General features: G+C 35.6%; 2 protein-coding genes across 2 annotated transcripts; one reads left to right on the forward strand and one right to left on the reverse strand.

Annotated features, from left to right (window-relative positions):
- Positions 1 to 1,725: 1,725 nt before the first annotated feature.
- LOC149206972 (pathogenesis-related thaumatin-like protein 3.7) lies at positions 1,726 to 2,313 on the forward strand. Its single transcript, XM_089397878.1, has 2 exons — positions 1,726 to 1,741; positions 1,850 to 2,313. The coding sequence occupies exons 1-2, from the start codon at positions 1,726 to 1,728 to the stop codon at positions 2,311 to 2,313; spliced, it is 480 nt and encodes a 159-aa protein (XP_089254004.1).
- A 5,073-nt stretch (positions 2,314 to 7,386) lies between these two features.
- LOC149206973 (serine carboxypeptidase-like) lies at positions 7,387 to 20,765 on the reverse strand. Its single transcript, XM_089397879.1, has 7 exons — positions 20,491 to 20,765; positions 20,280 to 20,353; positions 20,090 to 20,170; positions 8,525 to 8,613; positions 8,127 to 8,383; positions 7,827 to 7,962; positions 7,387 to 7,740 (listed from the first exon to the last, which is right to left on the reverse strand). The coding sequence occupies exons 1-7, from the start codon at positions 20,763 to 20,765 to the stop codon at positions 7,591 to 7,593; spliced, it is 1,062 nt and encodes a 353-aa protein (XP_089254005.1). The 3' UTR covers positions 7,387 to 7,590.
- Between the last annotated feature and the right edge of the window lie 5,513 nt (positions 20,766 to 26,278).

A 26,278-nucleotide genomic window follows, 5' to 3' on the forward strand; every position in this document is an offset into this window, starting at 1 on the left:
CTGCTAATAATTTGAGAGTATAAGTGTGAATGAAAGAGAGATGATGAGTAGAAAAACAAGTACAATCATAACAATCTAACACAACACACTCCATTTACTTGAATGTTTAACAAATATAATATTAACAACCTCAACTAGCTTAATTCTATTAAATGAATAAGTGTGTTACAATGTCTTATGTTGTATGTGTTTGTAAGGATCTATAATACCTTCACCCTTCAATTCCTTTTATAATAAATCCTACCTTTACCCTACAATTTCGTTTATAAGTTTCAAATTCTATAGATATAACCATTAAGATTTATCTTACTTTATCAATTTGAGATCTAAATTGAAATTTGACTAGCATTATTGATTTCCCTTATTAGAAATACATATTTTATTTTTGTTATCTATTAAAATTAATGCTAACATGAAACTAATTTTGCATTCTCATGAACATTAGCATGATTTCTTTTTGCATGCTCATACTAATTTATCTGAGTTAATGTAAATTTACTAAAATTTAATCTTAATTCTCAATTAATTTGATTTAATCTATATATTATATTTTTTAACTTTTTATCATTACTTCAAATCATCTCAACTATATATTATTATAAATCTATCCATTAAATTTTATAATATTATTATTTTGTATTTTCTATGTTTATTATTTATTTTTAATTGCGAGATTTGGTAGTAACTATTTTCATTGTAGTCCTTCGTTACAGTCTTGGCCCTTACTCATGTGTGAGTTTTCATCATTTCGTATTCATTTACTCCTCTCCTTTTTTTACAACAAGATAATGATGCAATCTATTCCAAAATATAATTCAATGTGCCGCTTCATCAACAAATCATGGAAATGGATGCTGAGGATGTCATATTTTATAATCCCATTTATTTTACTTTGAAAGTGAAAGCTAATACAAATGGAGTATATTTCCACAATATTTTGTGGAATGGGACTCCAATACACCTTACGATGATTCAATTTACACTCTATAACCTTTGAAAATCCAAAAGGAATTCAATATACAACCAAATTCCATCCATGGACAAAAACAAATTACGAATTAACAGCTTTGAAAAAGAAAAAAGAGAGATGAAAATAAGACATGGGCAGCAACGCCTATTATGGACTGGGTGATCACGTGGCCATGCTTTCTAAGTTACTGATTTTGGTAGATGTCGGGAGTTTATATGGATGTTTGGGATTGAAAAAAAGGGGTGGTGGGGGGAGGAATTTGAACCCTACTGATGCTGCTATTATATTTCAAATCTCTGCCTATTCATGTAAATTTTATGGCCAAAAGAGGGTACGCAAGTAATTTTCTAAGAGGATTAGATTACTCCGTGGGGTGGTTTACTGTACCTCTGCAATTTTCCACACTGCATGCCAAGAAAAGACTATAATATTATCTAAACTTCATCCATGTTTTTTCCACACTGCATGCCAAGAAAAGACTATAATATTATCTAAACTTCATCCATGTTTTCAGACGCTACTACCAAGTTTGTGGATCGCTACTACCTTGTCTATATGTATAGGGTGTGACTCGCCTACACTATCGATGCATAAATACTAAACAAGCTCATTTGCAATTGATTGCACTATGTTGGAGTAGTGTTTGTTCATTGTATTGTTTTGTACGAGTGTTTAACTTGCATCCTAATCTTAGCAATGGGGGAAGAACAATAACAATTTCAGTTTGAGTTGCAACAACTCTAGCTTTAGGATTAATGATTTATCTTCAAGGTAAGCCCAAGTTGGTACTCCCCCCATTCAAATCTACTCTATTTTATGAGCATTACATTAACAAGTGATGGGTATTCTTATTATGTCATCAATAAATATGTGCTGCAGGAGTTGAAGCTGCAACATTTGTGATCCAGAATAAGTGTTCGTTCACTGTGTGGGCTGTGGGAATTCTCATAGTTGGCAGTCAAACACTCACACAGGGACAATCATGGAGTGTTGAGGCGCTCGCAAGGACAAGTGCAGGTAGATTTTGGGGACGTATAGGCTGCTCCTTCGACGCCTCTGGTAAAGGCAGCTGCAACATTGGTGATTGCAGAGGTTTGCTCAACTATCAAGCTGCTGGACTGCCTCTTGCAACGCTGGCTGAATATACTCCAAATGGGGCCAACGGTCGAGACACATATGACATCTCACTCATTGATGGATTTAATCTGCCTCTCTCCATAACTCCCTCGGATAGTAGTTGCCCAACATTTGACTACAACAGCAACATAACTGTGAGCTTCCCTACACAATTGAAAGTGGTCGATGGATGCGATAGTTCTTGTGTTATTCTGAATACTCACTAATATTTTTTGGAAAGGGAAAGGACACATAACACATTATTCACACACAAAGCTACAACTCTTCTATTGATCAGACAAAATATGATGCTTATAATGAACCCAATGTAGGGTATTTAACCTTTTCCAACTAGATATTTGCCTAAAATATCTTGACATGCAACCTCATGCAATCACACACTCAAAGTCATCTATCACTTAACTCAACTTGACTCAACACTCAAACACTCAACCACTCAACCACTTAGTTAACTGACTCTCTAGGTTTAGCTAACTCCACATGCGGGAGTAATTACAATTTCTAACATTCCCCCCTTAATTATGACCATATGACTCAACATGACTCAACATGACTTAACTATCACATAAACATTCCTGCTGGTCTATGTCTCAGCCAGGCTTACAATGACTCGAGAATTTTACAATTTTTCAATTTCTTTTTTTTTGCTTCCAGATTGTATATCTTGGAAATTTCTTAATTCTCTGTTGAAATTTCTTGCTGTAGGCTTTATTCACTTGTTGTTGCTCCAAATTTCCTTTGACTTGTTTTCAACTTGTTCTGAAAAACAATTAGATCATGTCTTCTACACCTTCCTCTTCAAATATTCGTTCAACCATGGACTACTGCCAAAACATTGCATCTTCAAACTGTCTTCTTTTCTTTGCTTCTTGTACTTTATATTCATGAGTTTGACTCGCTTCAATTTATCCTATTGGTTTCTGAATCCATTTTTCAATGAACTTCAAATCTACATGAAACTTATTCACAACCTTGCTTTCAACTTCTTTGCCCAAGCTATTATGAACACCTGCATATCCAAAAAGAATGTTAAAAACATATTTAATATGACTCTCTTCAGTGAGAGCTTCCTGCTCTACATCTACCTTCTTTTCAACTGCATGGAGGTTGTCTTCCATTGTTATGTTGTTAGTGGATATTCTCATAAAAAAACTCTTCAATCACTTTATCATGTTCTTGATCATCAATTGCTGCTAGATGACATACTGCTTCATGAGCAGTTCCAACTGCTTCATATCTTGTTGCTACAGTGGCAACTTCAACCTTCAATGTTTCATCAAACATTGCGCTTACCATATTGCCACAATCAATCTCTGTTTAAAAAAATAAACCACACATATCATCAACATAATGTTCATCTACACTATGGTGGGATATCTGAGCATGCATGTGCTCATCGTCAGTTTCAACTTCATCAAATCCATAAGTTGTGGCTGGATTCATCAATTCACATCTAACTTTGCAGTCATCATCCACATGTGTTTCATCACAGTGGGATTCATCATCATATGTATCATCCACATTACAGTGGAGTCCTTGAGCATTTATTTTCTCTTGCTTTGTTTCACACATAGAGGCTCTTGCTTCTCTCTCTGCAATCTTTGTTGCATCTTCTTCATCCATATGCATGCTTGCATAATGGGTTTCAATTTTATGGTCTTGACAACCATCATCCACTTTTGAGTGGGATTCTCCAAGATTTGTTTTCCTCTCAGAGTCTTGCTCATCTACTCTCATATCTGTGGCTGACTTCTTTTCTTGTGACATAACCTGTTGTTGCATGTCACTCCCCCTTGCACCAAACTCTACTTCCAGGAATTTCCATGCTTCCTTGGAAGTTGTAGCTTTTTCTACCTTGCACAAACACTTCTCATCCAATGCTTGTTTTATAAAATTCAATGCTAAAACGTCACATACTTCATCATATGGGTTATTAGATTCGTACTCAATTAACTCTCTAGCTCGAAGAAAAGTTAACATCTTGATAACCCAATGATCAAAATATTCACCTGTAAACATAGGAGGTGGTAGAAAATCAAAGCTACACCAATCACCCTCGATTTCTTCTTTGTCTTCTACTAGACTTCTAAGTTTCTCGGCTGTGGCCTGAACCTCTCTGGCAATGGCAACAATCGATGCCTCTTCTTTTCAATTCCTTTTCTTAGTCTTTTTTAGTCACACTTTGCGACCCATGACTGTTGTCATTCTTTTTTTATAGCTGATTTGCTAATTGCATGTGGTTGTTTTCCATATCGCCCAATTTTTATTATTATTATTTTTAATATACGCCCCTGTAAAGCACAATCTTCACCCAAAACACAGTCATACTTGACAAAACATCAAAATATTTTTGTAAACTAACAAACGTTACAAAACCCTAAATTCTCTTGCCAAAAACCCTGTAAATATTTCTCACCCCAAACTTTACATTTTTTTATTAAAAAAAAAACTTAAAAAAAATCATTTTCTAAAACCTTTTCAAAACGCCCTTTTTTGAAAAACTTTAATATCTATAAACAAAATCTTTTATTTTGAAAACCCTTTTATAAATATAAAATCAATCCTTTGAAAAAGTTTCCAAAAGATTAAAAAAAAGGTCTTTTAATATGCATTTAAATTCAAATAATCCCCAACCTTTTAAAGCTTTATCAATGCAAAAATAACTTTCCCATTTCAAAAACCCTCTCACCATTTAAACCAACGAATCTTGACTTAATCCTTTATAGAAAAATCCTCTTCACTCTATTAACTTTGGCCTTATAGAAAAATCCTCTTCGCTCTATATAGAAGGGTCGTGTTAGTCCTCTCAGGCTCTGTATTCGGAGGAAAGCAACGTGCTTACAAAACGCGGTGAGCTTTTCACTGCTAACGCGGCTATGTGCTAACCCACGCGGTTCTATGCTAAGCCCACGAGCGTTTTAATCCCCTGAATATTACTCTAAAGCGGAAAAAATATTTCTCTCTTTTTTTTTTAGCTTTTTATAACTTCGCTCCGATACAATTGATTGAAAAGGATAAGTCACACACAAATCCATGAGATGCAGCGGTTTTACCGATCACACAAAATATAATGCTTACAATGAATCCAATGAAGGGTATTTATCTTTTTCCAACTAGCTACTTGCCTAAAATATCTTGACATGCAATCACATGCAATTACATACTCAAAGTTGTCTATCACTTAATCGCTCACTAAATTGACTCTCTATGTTTAGCCAACTTCACATTCTAAAGTAATTACAATTTCTAACAATACTACTCCATGGAAACCTCACTACTACATGTAGGGGGGTTTTAAGACAATATTTGAGTCAATTGTCTTAACTTAAGACAAAAAGAAACTCAAATATTGTCTTAAATATTGTCTCTAAGCGGGTGTTTCAAAATATAATGTCTCAAAAATTTGTCTCTATAAAGACAATATAGGACACATATTATTATTGTCTCTATAAAGACAATTTGATTTGTCTCTCTGGAGACAATTTCATTTGTGTCTCTTTAGAGACAATTACATTTTTGTCTTTTTAGAGACAATTCCATAATTCAAATTATTGTCTCTCTAGAGACAATATAAAAAAATATTTTAAGAAAATAAATGTCCATAATTCAAACTATTATCTCTCTAGAGACAATATAAAAAATTATTTAAAAAAAATAAATGTCCATAATTCAAACTATTGTCTCTCTAGAGACAATATAAAAAATTATTTAAAAAAAAATAAATGTCCATAATTCAAACTATTGAGTTAAATATGTTTCGAATGCATGAAGATATGAAAGCAAATTCAAACCGAGAAAAAATTTAAACTAAATGACATGGGAGAAGATCAGTTATTTCCCATGGCACTTACTTTTTCTCTTGCTAGGGCGATTGTTAGGACACTATATAACGCATGGACAGTTGCCAATGTAAAGATGAAGTAGTGGAGCTGGTTCATGCGAGTGAGGGAGACCAGAGGATACTTACCTTTGAATCAAGAGGGAATGAATAATTATCAAACTATCATAAATATCTTGAATCATATCAAATGGACTAACACGATCTAAGTAACATCTAATAGCATTGGGAAATTCGAATACGCAACATAGAGTTTGGAGTCCACCTCAGAACAATGATCGATAGCAGGAGCTATTGATTATTCCTTTTGACATGGAAGCATACTATAAGCCATTCCTTACGGTATACAAATCTTAGAAATGGGCTTCTCTCCAATGGTCAGTAGAAACGAGATGAATCCCATAAGCATCAGTTCTGCAATCCAAAAAACACCATTTAAAATGTATTATGTCAGCCGATGTCATGTGATGCAATCTCATTCTGAAATTCTGAGAGTTGGTAAAAGATAGACTTGCTACAACGATCTGAATACTTCTTATGAACAACTCTCAGCTTATTTCCTCCCATATTTAGGTGAAAATCAACCATGAAATACGCACATTCCCTGGAACAATGCACATAAATGTTATTACCTCAATGTATAGAGTTAACAAAATGTGCGCACGCCTCCAGACGCTTAGTATGTGCATTAGTATCAGATAAAGATTCAATTCAGACAGGGTGTTAGTAGCTGAGTTCCAACATATAGTTGATCATGACACAATGTTCTGGCCGTAGCTGATCAACAATGCCTGCCTGTAATTGATGAAGAAATCTAAAATGTCTAGGAGTAGGATTTCTTTAGAAGGGTAAAATTAGTAAAAGCATGATGCTTTAAAAATTTTAAGGCTTACTTCAGGTCTGCTTGAGAGTAGCCTATATGAAGGGTAAGTGTTTTGTTCCAACATGGATCCTTCCTCAAAGTGCATCGAGCAGTGTAGACAGCAGCAACAGCAAGCATTGATGGACTGTAGATAGTCCATGCGCTTTATGGACATATCTTGCTATGCCAAGCACTTAATGTCCAAGAGGCTTATAAAGGGATAAGAGGCAAAAAGAGGAAACAAGCATATTCAACAATAAAATAATAGAACGAACAAGAAGTGAAACACAGCCAAACCACATAGCCTCCAATTCAAATATAAGTAGACAATACTGGCATCCGTTTTATGATTGCAAGCAACATAAATGTTTTCATGTCATTGTCAATAAAATTTAATGTAGGCTAAGAGCATCATGCTTTGAATTCCCCGAGACTCTAACCAAATATTTTTGTTGAATTTACAATTTCTTTCATCCATTAGGACATCAGAACTTGCTGGAATAAGAACACATGACATACTATTCATGTTCTTGAATATAACTTTAACACCATGTATAATCATAATTCCACAAGGCTTGGTAAGCAATAAGAAGCACTATTTCTATAGAGTTAAAAAGTGGCCATCAAAAGATTTGACACAAGTTAGCAAGACTGATGGTCCCAATGCACAATTATTTTGCCAAATCAGAAAATACACATCTTTGGGGATGCACACTACTGCAAATCTAGAAATATTTACATTAATCTAGGTGAAGAGAGTAATTCTCCTAGTTAAGCAGATAACTAACTCTCGAAATTCTTCTCTGGAATCTCCGTCACTGTCTTTAAAATTTGAGAATTGTCGTTAGTAATAATTCCTTGTGTCCAGCGTTTTAACATCTCCAAGGCTGCTTTTGGCTGATCCATTGGGACCATATGACCTGCATCATGAACCTGGTGCAGCAAAATAGAAGATTCTGTAAGGAAGAAATTATCTACTTGTACAACGAAATCAAAGATGATCATCGAGTGCCTTTTACCTTGAGAAAACTGAGTGGTCCATAACTGGTTATTAAACCTGCTTCCTTATCGTCTACAAGGAAGGATTTTGTAGGTGCCTTCTTGAAATTCTCACTTCCAGACCAATCCATGGAATTCACCCATCTTGAATTGCCTGAAAGACACATAATTTGAACAATTAACTTTCCAATTTTGAAGATTAGACTGACAAGCCTGAAAAACACAACTGCAAATAAGTTAATAACAGACTTAACACCTAAATCATAAAGTCATTCTCCAAAACAAAAACAATATGTTATATGTCTACAGTATCATTCCCTAACCAATTGCAAATGAGATCATATTCTCCTGCATAAAATAGCAACTTAACACCATCCTCCAAGAGTGTTGGAATGCCAACTTCCATATTCCGCATCCAGTCAGTAAGCATAGCTTCATAAACCAAGGGGCTATAGGAGACAATTTTTCGGCTGCCAACCCCCAGGGCATCCCTAATGGAACCTTGGTTTAAGTAATTCTCCATATTTGAAAAATCATAGCATAGGCCACCATTGCACTCCTTCCGAACATCATAGTACTGCAAAATATAAAAAAAAATAATGAAAACTAATATCGTAAGATATATAAAACAACGATGACAAACTACATTTTAAGATACAAAATGCTGATAAAATAAACATAATGTTTGGCTGTCCAGTATTTAGAATTTAAGTCTTACATTTATATTCCCAGCTAATGCCATAATGGAATTGAAAATTGAGGTGCACACCAAGTATGATGCAAAGCATGTGACAGTCCCTTCGGTACCTGGCAAGTTATCACACCGGCTATAATCAGAACCTACATTAAGAACCTTCGATAAAGGATCCATCATAACATCAGCCATAACTAGTTACATAAAACACTTCACAAATGTTAACTAAGGATCATATAGCAAACAACATTTAGCCATCAAGCTTCTCGCAATTTAAAACATAGTAACAAGATTTCAATATGAACACATACAAATCTAGTTCAGTAAACAAAGTATACATCTCATAAATATGAAAATATGCATTTTGTTCCAAATTTTAATAGGATTTCAGCCCCATGAAAAAATATTCCTTGAAATTTGATGACTAGTTTATATTTATAGGTGTCTATTTCTGAGATTTTTGGGTTGTTTTTTATGGATTAAAGGTCTACAAGTATCAAATACATGAGATATATTATCAAAAACGATAAAAAGTGGACCATACTGCAAAATTTTTGTAAAAAAACACAATAAACAAGAATGAACTAACTAGAGGAGGGAAAAGCATCACCTATGCACAATATTTTGAGATCCAGATAAGCCTTCACTACTGTTATGGAAAACGCTTGCACAAACAACTTAAAAAATACATTGAATATTTCAAAAACCACATCAACAAATAAGCCTTCCATAGTGGATAAGTGTTCAAAGCCCTTAACACAAAGTTTATGGATTGTACTTGCTCATTATGCGCTGAAGCAAACACAGTTCAACCAAGAAGAATGCTAGATTTTCCATCTGAATAATAGATAGTACGAATTGTCAGTATAGCAGGGTATTATTAGGAATACAATAAAGAAAAGTAATTTAAAACATGAATGCTAGATTTTATGAGGCATTTTCGAAAGTAGATTTGATCAATGCCACACAGGCTGCTTTCAACAATATAAAAAGTGGTGTCATTCAAAACTTTACCACTTTGTTGGAATCAGATGCCTTTAGAAACTTGAGGAGGAATACATATGGCCGAGTGGGAACTGTAAGCTTGAAGTTCAATTGCTTTAAACTCCTGCGAAGAGTTATTAGTTTGACGAATCAACCAAATCTGAATCTGAATCTACTGAAAACTTCAAAATATGTATCATAAAAGTAGCCTAGGGTTTATTGTCCATTATCTGAAACTTCTTCAGAATCTCAATTGCTTACTTACCCGTGTTCGAGGACCAGCTCACCTCAACTCGTCCAAACCTCCAAGACCAAGAAATAATACATGTCAACTTCACTTGCCAGTTTCTTAGTGCACCATGGGATAGAGTTTTTTAAACTAACTGTTAGGACCAGGTAATCTACATACAACACAAATATAAGCATATCAAATTTATCATAATCACACAAATAATAAAATTTAGGACCTGCAACGGTCTTAGTGATGCCCATAATCTGTAAGTACTCATAAATCCCTGAGTACCAAGCACAAGAGGCTACTTTAGCCCAGAAAGGGACTTCTTTAACTTGCACACATGGGTATCCCATCCTAACAAAGATATTATATTTGAACCCAAGCTGAAACAAAACCATGAATCACTCTTCCTACCACCTGCATCTCTGGGCCTGTCAAAATCCACTAACGCATGCAGCAGCTCAAAGCACTGTGCCAATGTGCCCTTTAAGTACCTCGCATACCTCAGACCATGGAGCATATTTGCAGCAACCTCAGCTCAACCATATATTAGCAGCCAAGCTGGACAATAAATTGGTGTCTGCGCCCCCCTTGTTTGTGAGACAAGGGATCTCATGCACACAGCAATTTGACTGCTAAATTCTACCAAATATGTTAAGGAACCTATATACTTTTTGTACGCTGACGAATCAACCAAATTTGAATCTTAATCTACTGATAAATTCAAAATGTGTATTATAAAAGTAGCCTATGGTTTATTGTCCATTATCCGAAACTTCTTCAGAATCTCAATTTCTTACTTACCCCTATTTGAGGACCACCTCACCTCAACTTAGCCAAACCTCCAAGACCAAGAAATAACACACAAGGTGTATATCCTTCATGTCAACTTCACTTGCCAGTTTCTTCTTGCACCATGGGATAGAATTTTTTTAACTAACTAGAATTTTTTTAACTAACTTTTAGGACCAGGTCATCTACATACAACACAAATATAAGCATATCAAATTGATCATAATCAAACAAATAATACAAGTTAGGACCTGAAACAGTCTTAGTGATGCCCTTAATATGTAAGTACTCATAAAAAACACAAAGTATCTTCAAAATTTGTTTTGTTGCACACATAATTAGTTTATGTTTGGACCCTCACAACCTAGTGCGCTCCTTAGAAGCTAGAGCGATGCACGTTCAAGTTATTAAAATTTAACACATATCAATCCTTTTTGTCCTCTTTTTTGGAGGCGCTACATTAATTGTGGGTGTGGAATGCTCATCACATTGAACACCCTCCTCAGTATTTATGTCTCCCATTCGCTGAAATTCAACAATCTGCCAAGGTTCAGGAATGACTATTGGATGATTTTGTGCAACAAGAAAATCATCATGTGCTTGTATCTCCTCCCCATGCTCACTCCCAGATGTTTCACCTCATTCCTATACACAACACACTTTAACTTGTTATAATAACATTAAAACCTCCAATCGATTTATTGCATTATTCATATAATATTATAAACAACTAACCTCGGATCCATAACCAGTAATTATTTTTTCCCCTCGATTTATCATGTGTTGGCAAAGACCTTGGGAACCATGTAATACAACATATTTTAGGTCTTCCTCTGAAGCTTCCTTTTGAAACTGGTGAACTTACATTAATAAAGATAATCATATCTATAAGGTAAAATAACTAATAATATACAATTAACTCAACGTGACCTGGTTACTTTGCCTAAAATAGAAAATATAATAGATGGAAATATCACTTACCATACCACCACGAATACTATTATATCCACCAGAGCCTAATTTGTGAGATCCAATTTTTGACACCCTAGCTTGGGTTGCTTTTCTTGTATCTCGTAGGCATCTCTTAGCTCCTCCTTATGCAAATGGCGTATAGTTTGGATTTTTGAGGACTTTCCTCTTAAACTTGGCATCTTTCATAAGTTCATCCCACGTCACTTGGTCTCTGATCCAAGCTGGACGTGGATACATCAAGTTTTTTGTCAACTTTGTCCTTAAATTGGACCTCTTTGAGTGCATGTATTTACTTGCAATCTGTAAAATAAGTTCCTTATCAAATCCAAGATTACCAAATGCTATTACTACATCTTTAAATAGTTCCTCCTTTTTGGCATTGGCTTGTTTCCTCCAATCCATTTGGATGGTATTTCCAAATAATTCTTCTGCACGACGAAAAATAAAGTGATAAAATTTCAGCCCTTTTTCATCCTTCAAGACATTTCCTTCTGAAGTGAGTAAGATTGTAACTTCATGCATTCCTTTTGTGGTCACCGATGATATTGTTGTAGTCTTGGTGATTGAGGAGGGTTCCCTTATAGATACATTAGGCACTATGTCACTTACTTCCTGCATTTACAATGAAATTGTGGAACTATTAAGAACCCAGCCAAAATATGAAACTATTTTTCATATCTAAAATAATGATCCTAAACATAACAAATGAAATTATAAAAAAAATAAATTAATTTTACCTGTTGATCTGTTGCAGGAGCTACACTCTCCAACAATGACATTTCCCATAACTGAATTTGTTCAATTATTTCTTGTCTGATTTGAACATTTGCAGGAATATCTGGTAGGAGCCTTAACATTCTTGTTTGTGAGTCTATAAGACTCCTCAAAGAAACTTGTTCTGGTCCTGGTGGGATAATGCTGACTAGACCCACATTTGATGTAGAGGGAATGTTATGGGGTTCTGGTCTAGGTGTAGATGGCATAACATGACCCTCTATACCAACAGATTGTGTAAAGGGCATGTTATGGTGTTCTGGTCTAGGTGTAGATGGCATAACATGACCCTCTATACCAACAAATTGTGTAAAGGGCATGTTATGGGGTTCTGGTCTAGGTGTAGATGGCATAACATGACCCTCTACACCAACAGATTGTGTAAAGGGCATGTTATGGGGTTCTGGTCTAGGTGTAGATGGCATAACATGACCCTCTATACCAACAGATTGTGTAAAGGGCATGTTATGGGGTTCTGGTCTAGGTGTAGATGGCATAACATGACCCTCTATACCAACATATTGTATACTTGTTGGAGTCACCCTAGAAACATCCTGCAAGGCACAAATATAATTAATAAGATGGAATAAGAGATGAATAATGTTGAAATATGTAACTAGGTTCGGTCTTCATAATGACATATCTAGTCACAATTCTATGTAATTTATGTAAAAAAAGGAAAAAGAAGATTATTTTTGTTATGACTGAGGCATGGGTTTCATGAACACATGAAGAAGCAAGTCCCACTACAGAATGACAATATCTCGGAAGACTCATTAAAAGAAGGTCACGAAGGTGGCAAATGATCAATGAAATGTAGTGTAAAGTTGCAAATAATCATGGCAACCAAAATACTAATCAGTACAGATAGGTGTCCATGAGGTATGTATAATAATTTTCTTTTGAATGGTCCATCATAAGATGTAGTGGGGTTGAATTTATGGGTTTATATTTTAAGAAATACCCTAGTATTTAGAAACCTTAATCTTAAGGTATTTTTTCCCTATGATTTGATTTCTAGGCCATGGGATAAACTCTAGAATGACATAAAGGGAAAAGAGTATGATCTAATGTTTGAATTTAAGAAACCCTAAAAAGGCCTCTTGATTACATAAAAACCCTAAAAAAGTAACTTGACATCATGTTTTGGAATAACATATTGCTTGGGTTACTTGTTAAAATAGTATTGTATGTACAAGAAGAAAAAAACAGATGGGGTGATCCATTTGAAGGCATGATGTAGCTCTTCGTAACACCTCATAAATCATGGAGTCGTTGTGCAAAAACTTTATTAAATATATGCCCTATATTTCTCAACAAATAACATAATCAAACTCACATAAATAAATGGTTGAATCTTACATCTTGCATAACATTAGATGTATATGGGGGCATTAACGATCCCTGCATGCCAACATTGGTTGTATTGAGGGGCATAAATGAATCCTGCATGCCAACAAAATGCACGCTTAGTAAAAACACAAATATTAATAAATATATATAGTGAAATAAGTTAACTAAATGCACAAATATATTGAACAAGTTTTACCACTATCATTACCTTAGATTTTTTATAAGGTGTTATAGGGTTGGAATCACTTTAGCAATTGCATGCATTCCACAAACATAAATTAGCATAATATAATAAGGAATATAAGATAATTGAAAATATAAAAGACAATATTCAAGCTTACCTCATGCATCATCATAGCGGTGTCTTGCCCTCATGCATTTTTTAACATTTCCATGAAAGTAGTGAATATCATTGAACCCCCCATGGTTGCATCAGTAACACCCATGGGTACATTCTTAAAATAACACATAATAACATAAAAATAAGAAAACCTTGATCAGAAAACCGATAAGAAAATAGAATCGGTAACACCAAAAATGTGTTGAGTGAGCATTGAAGATCTGTCCAACACTTTGAGGCAAGCTTATCAGAGTGTTCTGACAAACATTTAAATAGTCACATACAAACTTTTAAAGTATCATTTTAAAGTTAATTTCAAAAAAAAAATCCAACCTCTAACTAAATCAACAACATAAATAATACAAATACCAAAAGCAACATAAATACCTGGTCTGCCATTTTGTATAGAATAATGTAATAGAAATCTACGAAGAAAAGTTTGTGGACACTCGTTAGGATCATTACATAAATAAATGTTGAAATATATGACAACGTGTAAAACCATAAAATTATTCTAAAATATGTTGGTTTAAACTTCTATGCATGTAATACTAATTTCATTGAGGAGTTCTCTGGATTATATTACAAAGGGTAATGCATTGTCTTAAATTGTTGTCGCATAATGCAAAGTAATCTCTGTAGAATATCTCCTCACTGCCTATAAACATTACTTCACTATCTCATTGCAGCCACAATCAACTCCAAACCAGACCTTGCTTGCCTCAAAACCCCAGACCATACCTCGAGATGATTTGCTGCCACATAAAAACCTTAGGGGTGATTCGTTGCCACAAACAATCTGTGAAATCAACATTTGAAAAGCAATGCATATGAAGCATATTAAGCATGCATGGAAACTACTAATCGGAATCCAAAGAATTATTATGGTAGATGAAGCGATATGGTGTGTTGCCTTAGAAGAGCACCAATATGCAATAAAGAACCCTGAAATATGCTTGGAAAATGAAAAGACATAAAATAATGTAGAGCACTGGTGGCAGAGAGGGTATAAAAACTCAGAATTATGTTTAACCCTCCAATATAGTTAACCACACATGGAATAAGTGAATTCAAATGAATGACAATGCAGTGAATGTCCATGAGCTCTGGTTTCATCAATTCATGAGTAAATGTTGGTGTGGGATTAAACCAAATAATGCCAATTTCATGCCTCATACTTCTCAAAGACCCAAGCTACAAATATCATGGCTTGGTATTATACCTATGCACAGATTTATGTAGATTTGAGATGTTCAGAGGAGAATCAATCATATTTCCATAACACCCCTATCGAACCTATTTCATGCTAACGAATTAGAGTCTAGTGCCAAACACATGATCACATATCCAAGCAAAAGATCATCCCAGTGCATCTCCTAGAATGGTGGATATCAAGTGACTCAAACTAATGAAGAGAAGCCATGATTTGACTCCAAGACTATTGAAGATTGGAGAAATTCACTTTTTCGTGTTGCAGACATTAGTGGTTTCGAGCTGGAGGCGTGCAATATTGGGTGAAAACTCAACCTTCACTATCAGTGATAGTATTTTATGTTTGATAAATAGACATAGACGTTTGTTTCTCACTGTTATATTTATTTTCTTCTGAATAACTAGCAAGGAGCTGGAGATGGAGCTGCTAGATAAGGTGGTTAAATGTCTGTCGGAAATAGTGAAAAAGCCAGAGTTGCCCGTGGCCGACTATCCAACAGGCTTGAATTTTAAGCTTCAAGATTTTGAAGAGACAGTCCTATTGCAGCAACAGCAAAGGGGGAAATATTAGATATTGGGGATAGTGGGGTTAGGTGGCATAGGAAAGAAAACTTTTGCAAAACATTGAAAAAAGATGAGATTTTAACCCTATTTTTCATGTGGCCCCATACCTTTTAAAATTGACAAATATATTTGGTGTAAACATGCTGAAACCTTTGCACTGCTCTACTAGGAATGGAAAAGAGTATATATCAAGACTATTACATACAAAACAACTAGTACCAAAATGATAATGTTGATGTCATTAAGTTCTAAACATTGAAAATAGATACAATGAAAAGACAAGCACCTAACTCAATCAATATTTCCATACTATTGAAATATATGTCCCCCAAATCTAGACTAGATGACCTAAATTCACTACTCAGTGATAGATAGAGAAATAGGTACTTTAAGGCCAAATGTTTTAAGAAAAAACTAGATGATAACATGGGTAAAAGTATGGAGAATATTGTGAACCCATATGTTAGAAAAATGAGATAGGGAAACTTGTAGTAGAATTAGTATTGGTAATCTTCCAGTATGAATGTCACTAATAAATTTAGCTCCGATTGTACTCAAATGTTTTTATAAATATCCTCCATAATATTCCAAGCAATTTAATAAAAAGTTTTGAGATCAGAACTAGTTTCAGAAATCAATTTCAAGAGACAAAATCCAATAGTCCTAAGAATAAAAAAGACAGTCCAATTCCTTCCTTGTATTTGGGGATTAACACTATCTTCAGGTTGAAATAAATTTACATTTTTCCAATTCCCAAGTGAAATTTCAGATCCATGTTAGAAAATTTGTAAACTCAGATACATCTAACCAGTATGATGTTTGCACCAAAAGAGCCTAGGTTCCTTCTACAACATTCATGGAAATGAGATGAGCCATCATCTCTTTCATGGCACATTAAATAAGGAAACCAACACAATCTCATGTAAATCAAGATCTAGAATGCACCTAGACATAGGAAAATCGAGGATGAATATCTATCTTGAGTTCACACAAATGGTCGATGTATGCATTATTGTAACTCTAAATATCCAACCTAAATTTAAATAGATTTGGCTAATGTATATGTTAATTTATAGAAATGTACTTCAAAGAAAACCCAAGTGCCTAGAGAGGGGCTGATGACATAAAATTGAAAACCCAAATCATGGTTACAATACTTAAATATAAAATGCTATGTTGTTTAGTTTGAACATATAAAGGAACTTACAAGCATATCTTGCATGAGGAGTGTGGGAAGAGGTTTGAAAGAGGGAAATATGGCATCATTTAAAACAATTCTTTTCTCAAAAACCACTGTGTGCAGATTGTTGCATCTTTGAAGCTTTCCTCCTTTCCATTGTCCATAAAACTTCATAAACCATTTTTTCCATCTATACATAACCATCCTAAGAGACGACAATAAAGATAGGAATAGACCTTCCATGTACTACCAACTTCAATTCTGCCCATTTTGTGTTGAACTCATGGAAGACCAAGATGCCACAAAATTGGTGCAACCTAAATTTTTAAAATGGGTTTATGAGCAAACTACAGAAAAACCCACAACATATTGAGAATGAGTAGTTATGTAAGTATAAAGGTCCCCAGAATACAAGGTTCCCATTGATAAACAAAATGAAACCTCAATACCCTTCGAGCGGCCAATAATAATGCGGAAAAGCCACCAAAAATTTAGATTGAGATTGAAAACCCAAATCATGGTTACAATACTTAAATATAAAATGCTATTTTGTTTAGTTTGAACATATAAAGGAACTTACAAGCATATCTTGCATGAGAAGTGTGGGAAGAGGTTTGAAAGAGGGAAATATGGCATCATTTAAAACAATTCTTTTCTCAGAAACCACTGTGTGCAGATTGTTGCATCTTTGAAGCTCTTCTCCTTTCCATTGTCCAGAAAACTTCATAAACCATTTTTTCCATCTATACATAACCATCCTGAGAGATGAAAATGAAGATGGGAATAGACCTTCCATGTACTACCAACTTCAATTCTGCCCATTTTGTGTTGAACTCATGGAAGACCGAGAGGCCACAAAATTGGTGCAACCTAAATTTTTAAAATGGGTTTATGAGCAAACTACAGAAAAACCCACAACAGATTGAGAATGAGTAGTTATGTAAGTATAAAGGTCCCCAGAATACAAGGTTCCCATTGATAAACAAAACGAAACCTCAATACCCTTCGAGGGGCCAATAATAATGCAGAAAAGCCACCAAAAATTTAGATTGAGATTGAAAACCCAAATCATGGTTACAATACTTAAATATAAAATGCTATGTTGTTTAGTTTGAACATATAAAGGAACTTACAAGCATATCTTGCATGAGAAGTGTGGGAAGAGGTTTGAAAGAGGGAAATATGGCATCATTTAAAACAATTCTTTTCTCAGAAACCACTACGTGCAGATTGTTGCATCTTTGAAGCTCTCCTCCTTTCCATTGTCCAGAAAACTTCATAAACCATTTTTTCCATCTATACATAACCATCCTGAGAGACGACAATAAAGATGGGAATAAACCTTCCATGTACTACCAACTTCAATTCTGCCCATTTTGTGTTGAACTCATGGAAGACCGAGAGGCCACAAAATTGGTGCAACCAAAATTTTTAAAATGGGTTTATGAGCAAACTACAGAAAAACGCACAACAGATTGAGAATGAGTAGTTATGTAAGTATAAAGGTCCCCAGAATACAAGGACCCCATTGATAAACAAAACGAAACCTCAATACCCTTAGAGGGGCCAATAATAATGCAGAAAATCCACCAAAAATTTAGATTGAGATAGTAAATTGGATTATCACAAATTTGTCTCGTAATCCACGATTCAACTGTAGCAAATTATAAGTTTTTTCCATGGAAATAAATCGAGTACTGCTGGAAACACGAGAAAGAACTTGTTGACTCAACAATAAGGTAAGATGAACAAAACACATCCAAAAACAAGCAACTCCATCGAAACCTTTTGAGAGGACACACAAGATTCTGGGGGGTGCTGCTGGTCTATAGTAGCATATGTAGGAGGATCAGCCTCGTGACATTTTTCTAACATTTCCCTCAAACGTTTCATGACCTCCTCATACTTATTAGGTGGATCAAAGCCGTGGAATTTCTCTAACATTTACCTGAAAATCCTCATGATCTCTTTATACCCATTGAGCGTAAAATGGGCCATCATCAAATGATTAAAAGTCAATGTACTCAGTGTCATCTCAACCTCGTAGATGGTTTTTAGCATATCGAACCAGGCTTCCATGTCCAACCTAACAATGAGTGCTCAAAACTATGTTATATGTTACGAGATTCCATATAACACCAGGTTATTTAATAAATTTACAAAGAGAAACAACATTATGCCCTAATAAACATTATTGCCCTAAATTTACACTCAAATTCAAGACGAAAGGGTTAAATGTCTGTCGAAAATAGTGAAAAAGCTAGAGTTTCCCGTGGCTGACTATACAACAGGCTTGAATTTTAAGCCTCAAGATTTTGAAGAGACAGTCCTGTTGCAGCAACAGCAAAGGGGGAAATCTCAGATATTGGGGATAGTGGGGTTAGGTGGTGTAGGAAAGACAACTTTTGCAAAACATTTCTTCAATATGAAGAAATCAGATTATCACAGATCCTGCTTTTTATTTGAAGTTAGAGATAGTGCAGCTAAAAACTCTTTAAATTCGTGGTAGAGAATACTTCTTAAGGCCAACATCTTTGCAAGGGAAATACATCAAATTGAATGGAAAATACCTATGGAAAATAAACCCTTTGCTGTCTTCCTTGAAACTTCTAGCTCATGAGCTTCGAGTTCCTTTGCAAAATAACAGTGAAAGCCCCAACATATAAAAACTGAAACAATTTAGCGCCAAAAAGATTTTCGGCCTCTACAACAAACAAGTTTTGGTGGTTTCAGCGGTCTTGTTTCCATTTTAAGATGGCCTAGCCCGTTGTTTCCTGCTATTTCCCGCGTATGTCTCCCACTTTTCATAAGAATGAGGGTCTTAATATCTATCTCCTGCCACCCATGAACGAATAAATGAGTATGTACTCTGCGGCCGTTGGGCCTCGTGCCCTTAATGCCCATCACAGAAACCCTAGTCTCATGGCTTTAATAGATCAATAACTTAACACAAGCGCATTCTTGGCAACAAGACTGAAATTTCATAACCAAAAACAAAAGTCTGAAAACGAGGAATTATTCCTCTGAGTTCGGCCCAGTCCCTCTGAGTTATTATAACAAAACCCTCAGCCTTAGGCCAGAGAAACCTTTTAAAAATACATTACAGGGATAGTATTCCGTCCAGTTCACAGATGAAGGATGTTAACTAATATCCCTAGCCTAGTTCGACAAACAAACACATACCTGGTAGTGGGCGCCAAGAAACTGGTAGACCCAACCGCAATTCGGCATGACTCCGAAGACCCACACCATAGCCAACCAGGGCTGCACATTCAAGTAGAAAACAAGATGAGTATGTGATGACAAAACAAGAGAAAAGCTATAAAACTCAGAAACTATTTAAGTTTAACACCTAAAACGAATATGCACTTACCTGAAGTGACTATCCAAGCTGGAAACCCTTTCTGAAAATAGAGACTGTGTCTCAGTGCACATCGTGATGTACCACTGAAAAGAACCAATTTCGAAGGCAACCAGAAGTGGGCAACTTGATCAAAGGCAAACTGTGGCGAGGTAAAGCAGCGGGTAGAGAACCATAACAGAGAAAGACATAAGTGAACCATTTGAGGACTCGACAGACTAACCCTCCCGGCTCGACAACCCTGGGAGAGGTGAGACTCGACAGACTAACCCTCCCGGCTCGACAACCCTGGGAGATCACCTCAAGACACACAATGTACCAAGATCTAACACCACGACCATTGCAATTGGAAGAGGCATCTGCACCATAGAACCGATCCATATTCCCACGGAATGATTCCAACTGGAGGCTCCTTGCAGGTAGTCGAACCATGCATAACCCTAGGCATACGACAACCAGGGTACCAAGTGGAGGCTCCTTGGCAGTCGAACCATGCATAACCCAGGGCTCTTAATACTTAATATATTTTAATTTAAATCTTTTATGTTAAATTTATTAATAACAAACATATATTTAACTTAATTTGATTTCTTATAGGTTTAAGAATATTAAATTCCATAAGAATTTTAAAATGTTATGTTATTTTACATAGGTTAAGGTTCCGTTTGAAGTTGCTTTTTTGAATTGACTTATTATTGATCTACTAATTGTTGTACTATAGGTAGTGTATCTATTTTATAGTAAGTAATCATTGTACTATAGGTAGTGTCTAGTAATTTTTTAAGGAGCATTCATCAAAACAAAGAAATCTAATGAACCATAATAAATATCATATTTATTGAATGGATTTTATCATCATAAATTACCAAAATGTAATTTGAGTGACTAATAAAATTCTACTATTACAAATAGATTAAAAAAATTCATTCCACATTCATAAACACTTCAAGGTGGAAGGTGCTATTCTTTAGTAATTACACCTCATCATCTTGACATCTTTACTTATGTAATGACTATCAATCCTTCACTCTTTATTTTATTATTGTGATTTATTGTAATTGTTTTGGATGTAGGTAAATTATTTAAATAGAAATGCCTCCAAAAAGGAAGGGTCAATCAACTAATTTTTTTTTATGTATATTTTAAAACATCAAAGACTTATAATGTTAAATATATTCCATGTATACCTCATTTGAATGATGATGCTAATGAATATCTGAATGAAGAGTATTTTGCTGATATAGAAATTCTTGGCAATAAAAAGGAAGGACACGATGGTGGATCTAGTAGTTCGAGGGGCCTGCCCATATAAATGAGCAAGCCAAGAGAACCCAAGAGGTAAAACGGAACTAATCGATGTTCTTTTACAACCGTATTACAAAAACTAAAGGTAACCCCCACCAGTAGTGAGCAAGCATGGAGAAGCTAACCAAGAAGAGGAAAAAAATAAATAAAAACAAAACCCTCCAGGTCCAAAACTGAAGAAACCCTCTTAAAAGGCAGGGCAAGGCAAAAGCACTGTTAACAAGCAAACCCAAATATCTCTCCACAACTCAGTCTGTACAGGGGACAACATACCCGGAGAGACTGCTCACTCCATATGCGACTGGAATGTTTCCCCACCTATACAATCGATAGCACTTTCCGGTCTCACCGCTTCCAAAACCTGTGTGAACCATTTACTGAAGTTATGTGGCCAATTCCATAGCAAGAAAGGAAAACGAACTTCAAAGAAGAAGTGCCAGAAAATAGACAGGGTAAAGTTTATCCACCTGAAAGCGAGCAAAGTAGACCAAAATCCAAGGTTGAGGCAGCACCTGACTTCCTCAGTATTTGCAGACAGCGGTAGGCCTCCAAGCTTCAACCTGAGTAACCCACATCCAGAACAGGAACCCCAAACCGAGCTCCGACGTCAAGGGGCGACAAATGAACCCTCATTCCTTGCCTAAGAGATTGATAACCCGCCAGGAGTGCCTCCAGCCGTTCGATGGAAGGGCATGGTTCCTCGCCGTCGATGAGTGAGAGGATCCCGAGGAAGACAGACAGGTCTACATTGCCCATTAAACAACTTCACAAAGAGGATTATTCCCATGGGATAGTCGGGGTAAAGATCAAAGAGGAGAGCTGTGTTGTCACACTCTGAATAAGTGAGGATGCAATAGATTTCCTAGTGTTCACAAATATGTATGTTTATTACTTCATCTCATAACTGAAATCTCACAAGAAAATGTGACACATATGTATCTAAGTTGGGGCAAGAGGAAATAAAGAAATTGAATTAGCCAAGAGTAAAAAAATTGCGATGATATAGTAGCAATAAAGGTTATTTTAGCGAACAATATAGTACCAATACCAACATCGTTCGACAACCTGGTAATTGGGTCTTTTGGCTGAAGTCTGAAAGAAGGAACCAGTGAAGTACATTGGTCAATTGGAGGAGCACCAAGGACCACACTTTTTGTCAATGGCACCAAAACTACCATTGAAAGTACATCCAAGAGAAACCAACATACCATGGGGAAATAAAATATTCATATTGCATATAAATAATATGTCCAGTAAAGACAAATAACATAGTGTGGAAGACAAATATCCACACAATCAAGTTAATCTATTGTGATAATTTGATAGTCATCCATATAGTCATCCAATATATTTCATAGACTTGTGAGTAGAAATTGCAGTAAAGGAGTCGAGAGGGGTCTCCCTTTGTAAACAAGCATCCGTAAGACAAGTCATGACCCAATGTCTAGCATGATTGAGTGGGTCATTACATAAATCAGGACACAATTTTCTTACATGACGAAGTGGAGATAAGTTCTTATTAGTTAGAGGAAATTATAAGCATGCAAAGATAAGACAAATAAATACACAAGCTTCTACTTAAATAAAGGATTTATATTATGTAACGCCCTCCTCCCACATTTACCCGAGATAATCGGTCCACCTGGGTAAACATGTGATGAAGAGTTACTATGATATGATTAAACTCCCTAAGTGCAGTTAAGGAAGTGGAACCGACTAACCAACTCTTTATAGACCTCCCTCAGGTGCTACAAGACCACCAGGAACCAATCCACTAGTCTCGGCGCCCAACCCTTGAGTTAACCTAGCCTTTCAACCCTATCCTACATCACTTGGTCTATGTGACACTATACCCTACATCACTACATAAATGACACTTCAAGTGATACCTGTAGCCATTATTGCAGGGAAGTTAACTTTTAAAGTGATAATATCTCTGTCTCTTTGTGTGTTTTGAGATAAGTTGATCGTATCACTTCGATAACACTCAAGGTGTTGGGTTCATCTCAAGTGATACCCATAGCCATTATCATAAGGAAGTTAACTTTTAAAGTGATAATATCTCTCTCTCCCTTTGTGTGTTTCCAAAGAAGTTTACCCCATCGCTTGGATAACAATCAAGGTGTTGGGTTTGTTACAGATGATATTAGAGCAAATTACAACATTATCCTAGTGTTGGAAATAATTAGGCTTAAAGGTTAAAAGTTGCTATGGTTTTTGTTATGGTGATGACTTGTAACTAAACACTAAATTGATTGCATTACAACAATGAAGAAAAGACATAAGCATGTGATAAGAGTACAAATGAAGTTATAATATTGACAAGGTTGACATCGAAAATGGTTATTTTGATTATTTGAAGGTTAGTGTTTCATTTCATTAAAATGATACTGCAAGTACCAAAAACAACAACATGAAATAGGATTGGTGCATGGAATCCACCATCCAAGACACCTTCATTTCAACATTTGCATGAGCTCTAGTCTATTCCAATTCACTTGCATGAGGATAAGTTCGATATATCAGTGGACTAATCAATATGCGATCTAGTCTTGAGTCCAATAGATGCATGAAATTAGGATTGACACCTCCAATGGGGTGGGTTTAGAGATTCCCATATAGGCTATGATGCCTTATGGGAGTGGATTAGGTCTAGCTTTGTTTTAAAGCTTGATTGCATGAAGACAAGATTGAAGGGTTAATAAAACTGGAGAGTTGATAAGTGTGAAAAAGATTTTGTTTTCTCTATTTGGACAGTTTCACATCATATAACTTGTTGAACTAGAATGGAATATCCCCATAATGGTATTTTGTTCCAGTAATTGCTCTACTTAATGGATAAGTGTTACAAGAACCAAAATATGACATTTTCTCATCATACTTGGTTGAAGTTGGGTTGTCAAGCTAAAGTAGAGGAGAGGTTGTGCACCCTGCGAAGAAGTCTGAAGTTGCAACTAAATCTGAAGGTAGACGCTGATTTTTCTCAGGAGAAGAATAAGAAGACTAACAAGTGTCTTGTTCCTTATACACCACACCAACATGCACACAACCATCTGGCCCTCTTCATTTTTTCCATGGTTATGGTCAGTGTTTTCATGGTTATAGGTAGCATTTAATGTTTATAAACTAATGCTAGCATTAGTTTCAAATCTTGGAAATATGAATCAAATAAATGAATGGAAAAAAGATATTGTATGAATAATATCAATGATATGGTTTGTCTACCTTGGGAAGAGGCCAAATAAGACCATCAATTATCTTATTGGTCCTCAAAGTTAAATTGATAAATTGATAGGTTGAGAACAACAATGATTTTATGAACATGGTAAAGTTCATAAGAACTTTGGATTAATATGCACAACTACAATCTATGTTGCACTACATTCTTTAGAATCGGTCAGTTTAGTAGAGAACTAGTCACTTTGGTGTTTTAAGGTCAGTTCAATACAAGACCAACCTTAGCCAATCTGAACCACCAAATTAGACCAGTACAACTCTAAAACCATTGGGACCAACCAATTCCACTAGTTCTAGGTTAGTTCCAATAAGAGTGTGCCCTTCTCATATTCCTCTCAAGTTGTTTTGTTGGATCCTTCCAAGAATGGTGATTTGGAGAGTGCCATAAACTGTCGCACTGTTCTGAGCACCTAAGATCATAAGTAGTTAAGCCTTGACAAACAGGAATTTTCAAGGAACTAGTACAGACATCCCAAAACATATTTAGTGAGGACGTGCATGCAAGGAACTATTACAGACCTCCCAAGATAGTTAGTGAGGATGTGCATGACCAAAAAGTAATACTCTTCATCTTCTAAGTTATGTAATAAACAAGTGAAAGGGAGCAAGACATGAAGAGGAAACACATGGAATGACTTTCAGTTCTTGCAACCATGCATGTCATTGAAGACAGAATGATTCGACAATGATAAGAAATATTTTAAGCTACACTAAAACATCCTTGGGTGTATAGTATCAATGTTGAATATCACAAGACTCATATGAAGTGTAAAATTTGTGAGAAATACAAGGCTCAAGGTCCATGGGGTATTGGAGATGGATTTAATACGATTCAATATGATGTTGTGAGAACTCATGCAAAATCCATTATTCATCAAACATCAACTCAGAGAAATTTGTATGACACTGAAAGGTTTGAAAATCCCATTAAAGAACACATAGTGGCTATAAGTGAGGCTAATAAGGAAATGGTCAGAACTACCATTTAGTTAGCATATTTTATTGCAAAAAAAGATATTTCAATTTTTACTTATGAAGATCTTTGTCATATTCAAATGCATCTATAGACGCCTAATATGCCTTCTCGAGTGGAGTATTCTTCCCACATAAATAGAAAAGAAGCTACTAAATTCATTCACTCTATATCAAATTATCTTGAAGAGGTGGCTGGCTGAATTCTCCTTATTTCGTCCATCTCTTTGACATCTGAAGCTAACCTTCTCCCAAAGTCGGGTTGCTAACAGACATCAGTTTAGGAGATGTCTGGGTCAAAGCGCTTGATCCATCCTCTTAGGTATAGCCCTGTTGCATTGAAGAAATATGGTCCTCCATCCAATACCCTATTTCGGTCCTCCAGACAATTGAAAATGGTAGTAAAGAAGCCCTTAGGCCCTAACTACAGTGTTATGTGCCCTTTTGGCTTCCATTTGGCTACGATCTAGCCGTGCAAAGCTTTCTCCATTGGCGAA

This window comes from Pinus tabuliformis, chromosome 1_2 (genome assembly GCF_031772625.1).
Source record: "Pinus tabuliformis cultivar Carrire ecotype Pingquan chromosome 1_2, CPIR1, whole genome shotgun sequence".
NCBI classification, from domain to species: domain Eukaryota; kingdom Viridiplantae; phylum Streptophyta; class Pinopsida; order Pinales; family Pinaceae; genus Pinus; species Pinus tabuliformis.

What these genes read in the sequence shown, in the direction of transcription:
- LOC149206973 (XM_089397879.1), bottom strand. Translation starts at nt 20,765, where the DNA reads ATGCATGGTTCGACTGCCAAGGAGCCTCCACTTGGTACCCTGGTTGTC. An exon ending in TTCTTGGCGCCCACTACCAG is followed by an intron (nt 8,614 to 20,089) that starts GTATGTGTTTGT and finishes ATAACTTGCCAG; the next exon opens with GTACCGAAGGGACTGTCACA. An exon ending in GACCACTCAGTTTTCTCAAG is followed by an intron (nt 7,741 to 7,826) that starts GTAAAAGGCACT and finishes TTGCTGCACCAG; the next exon opens with GTTCATGATGCAGGTCATAT.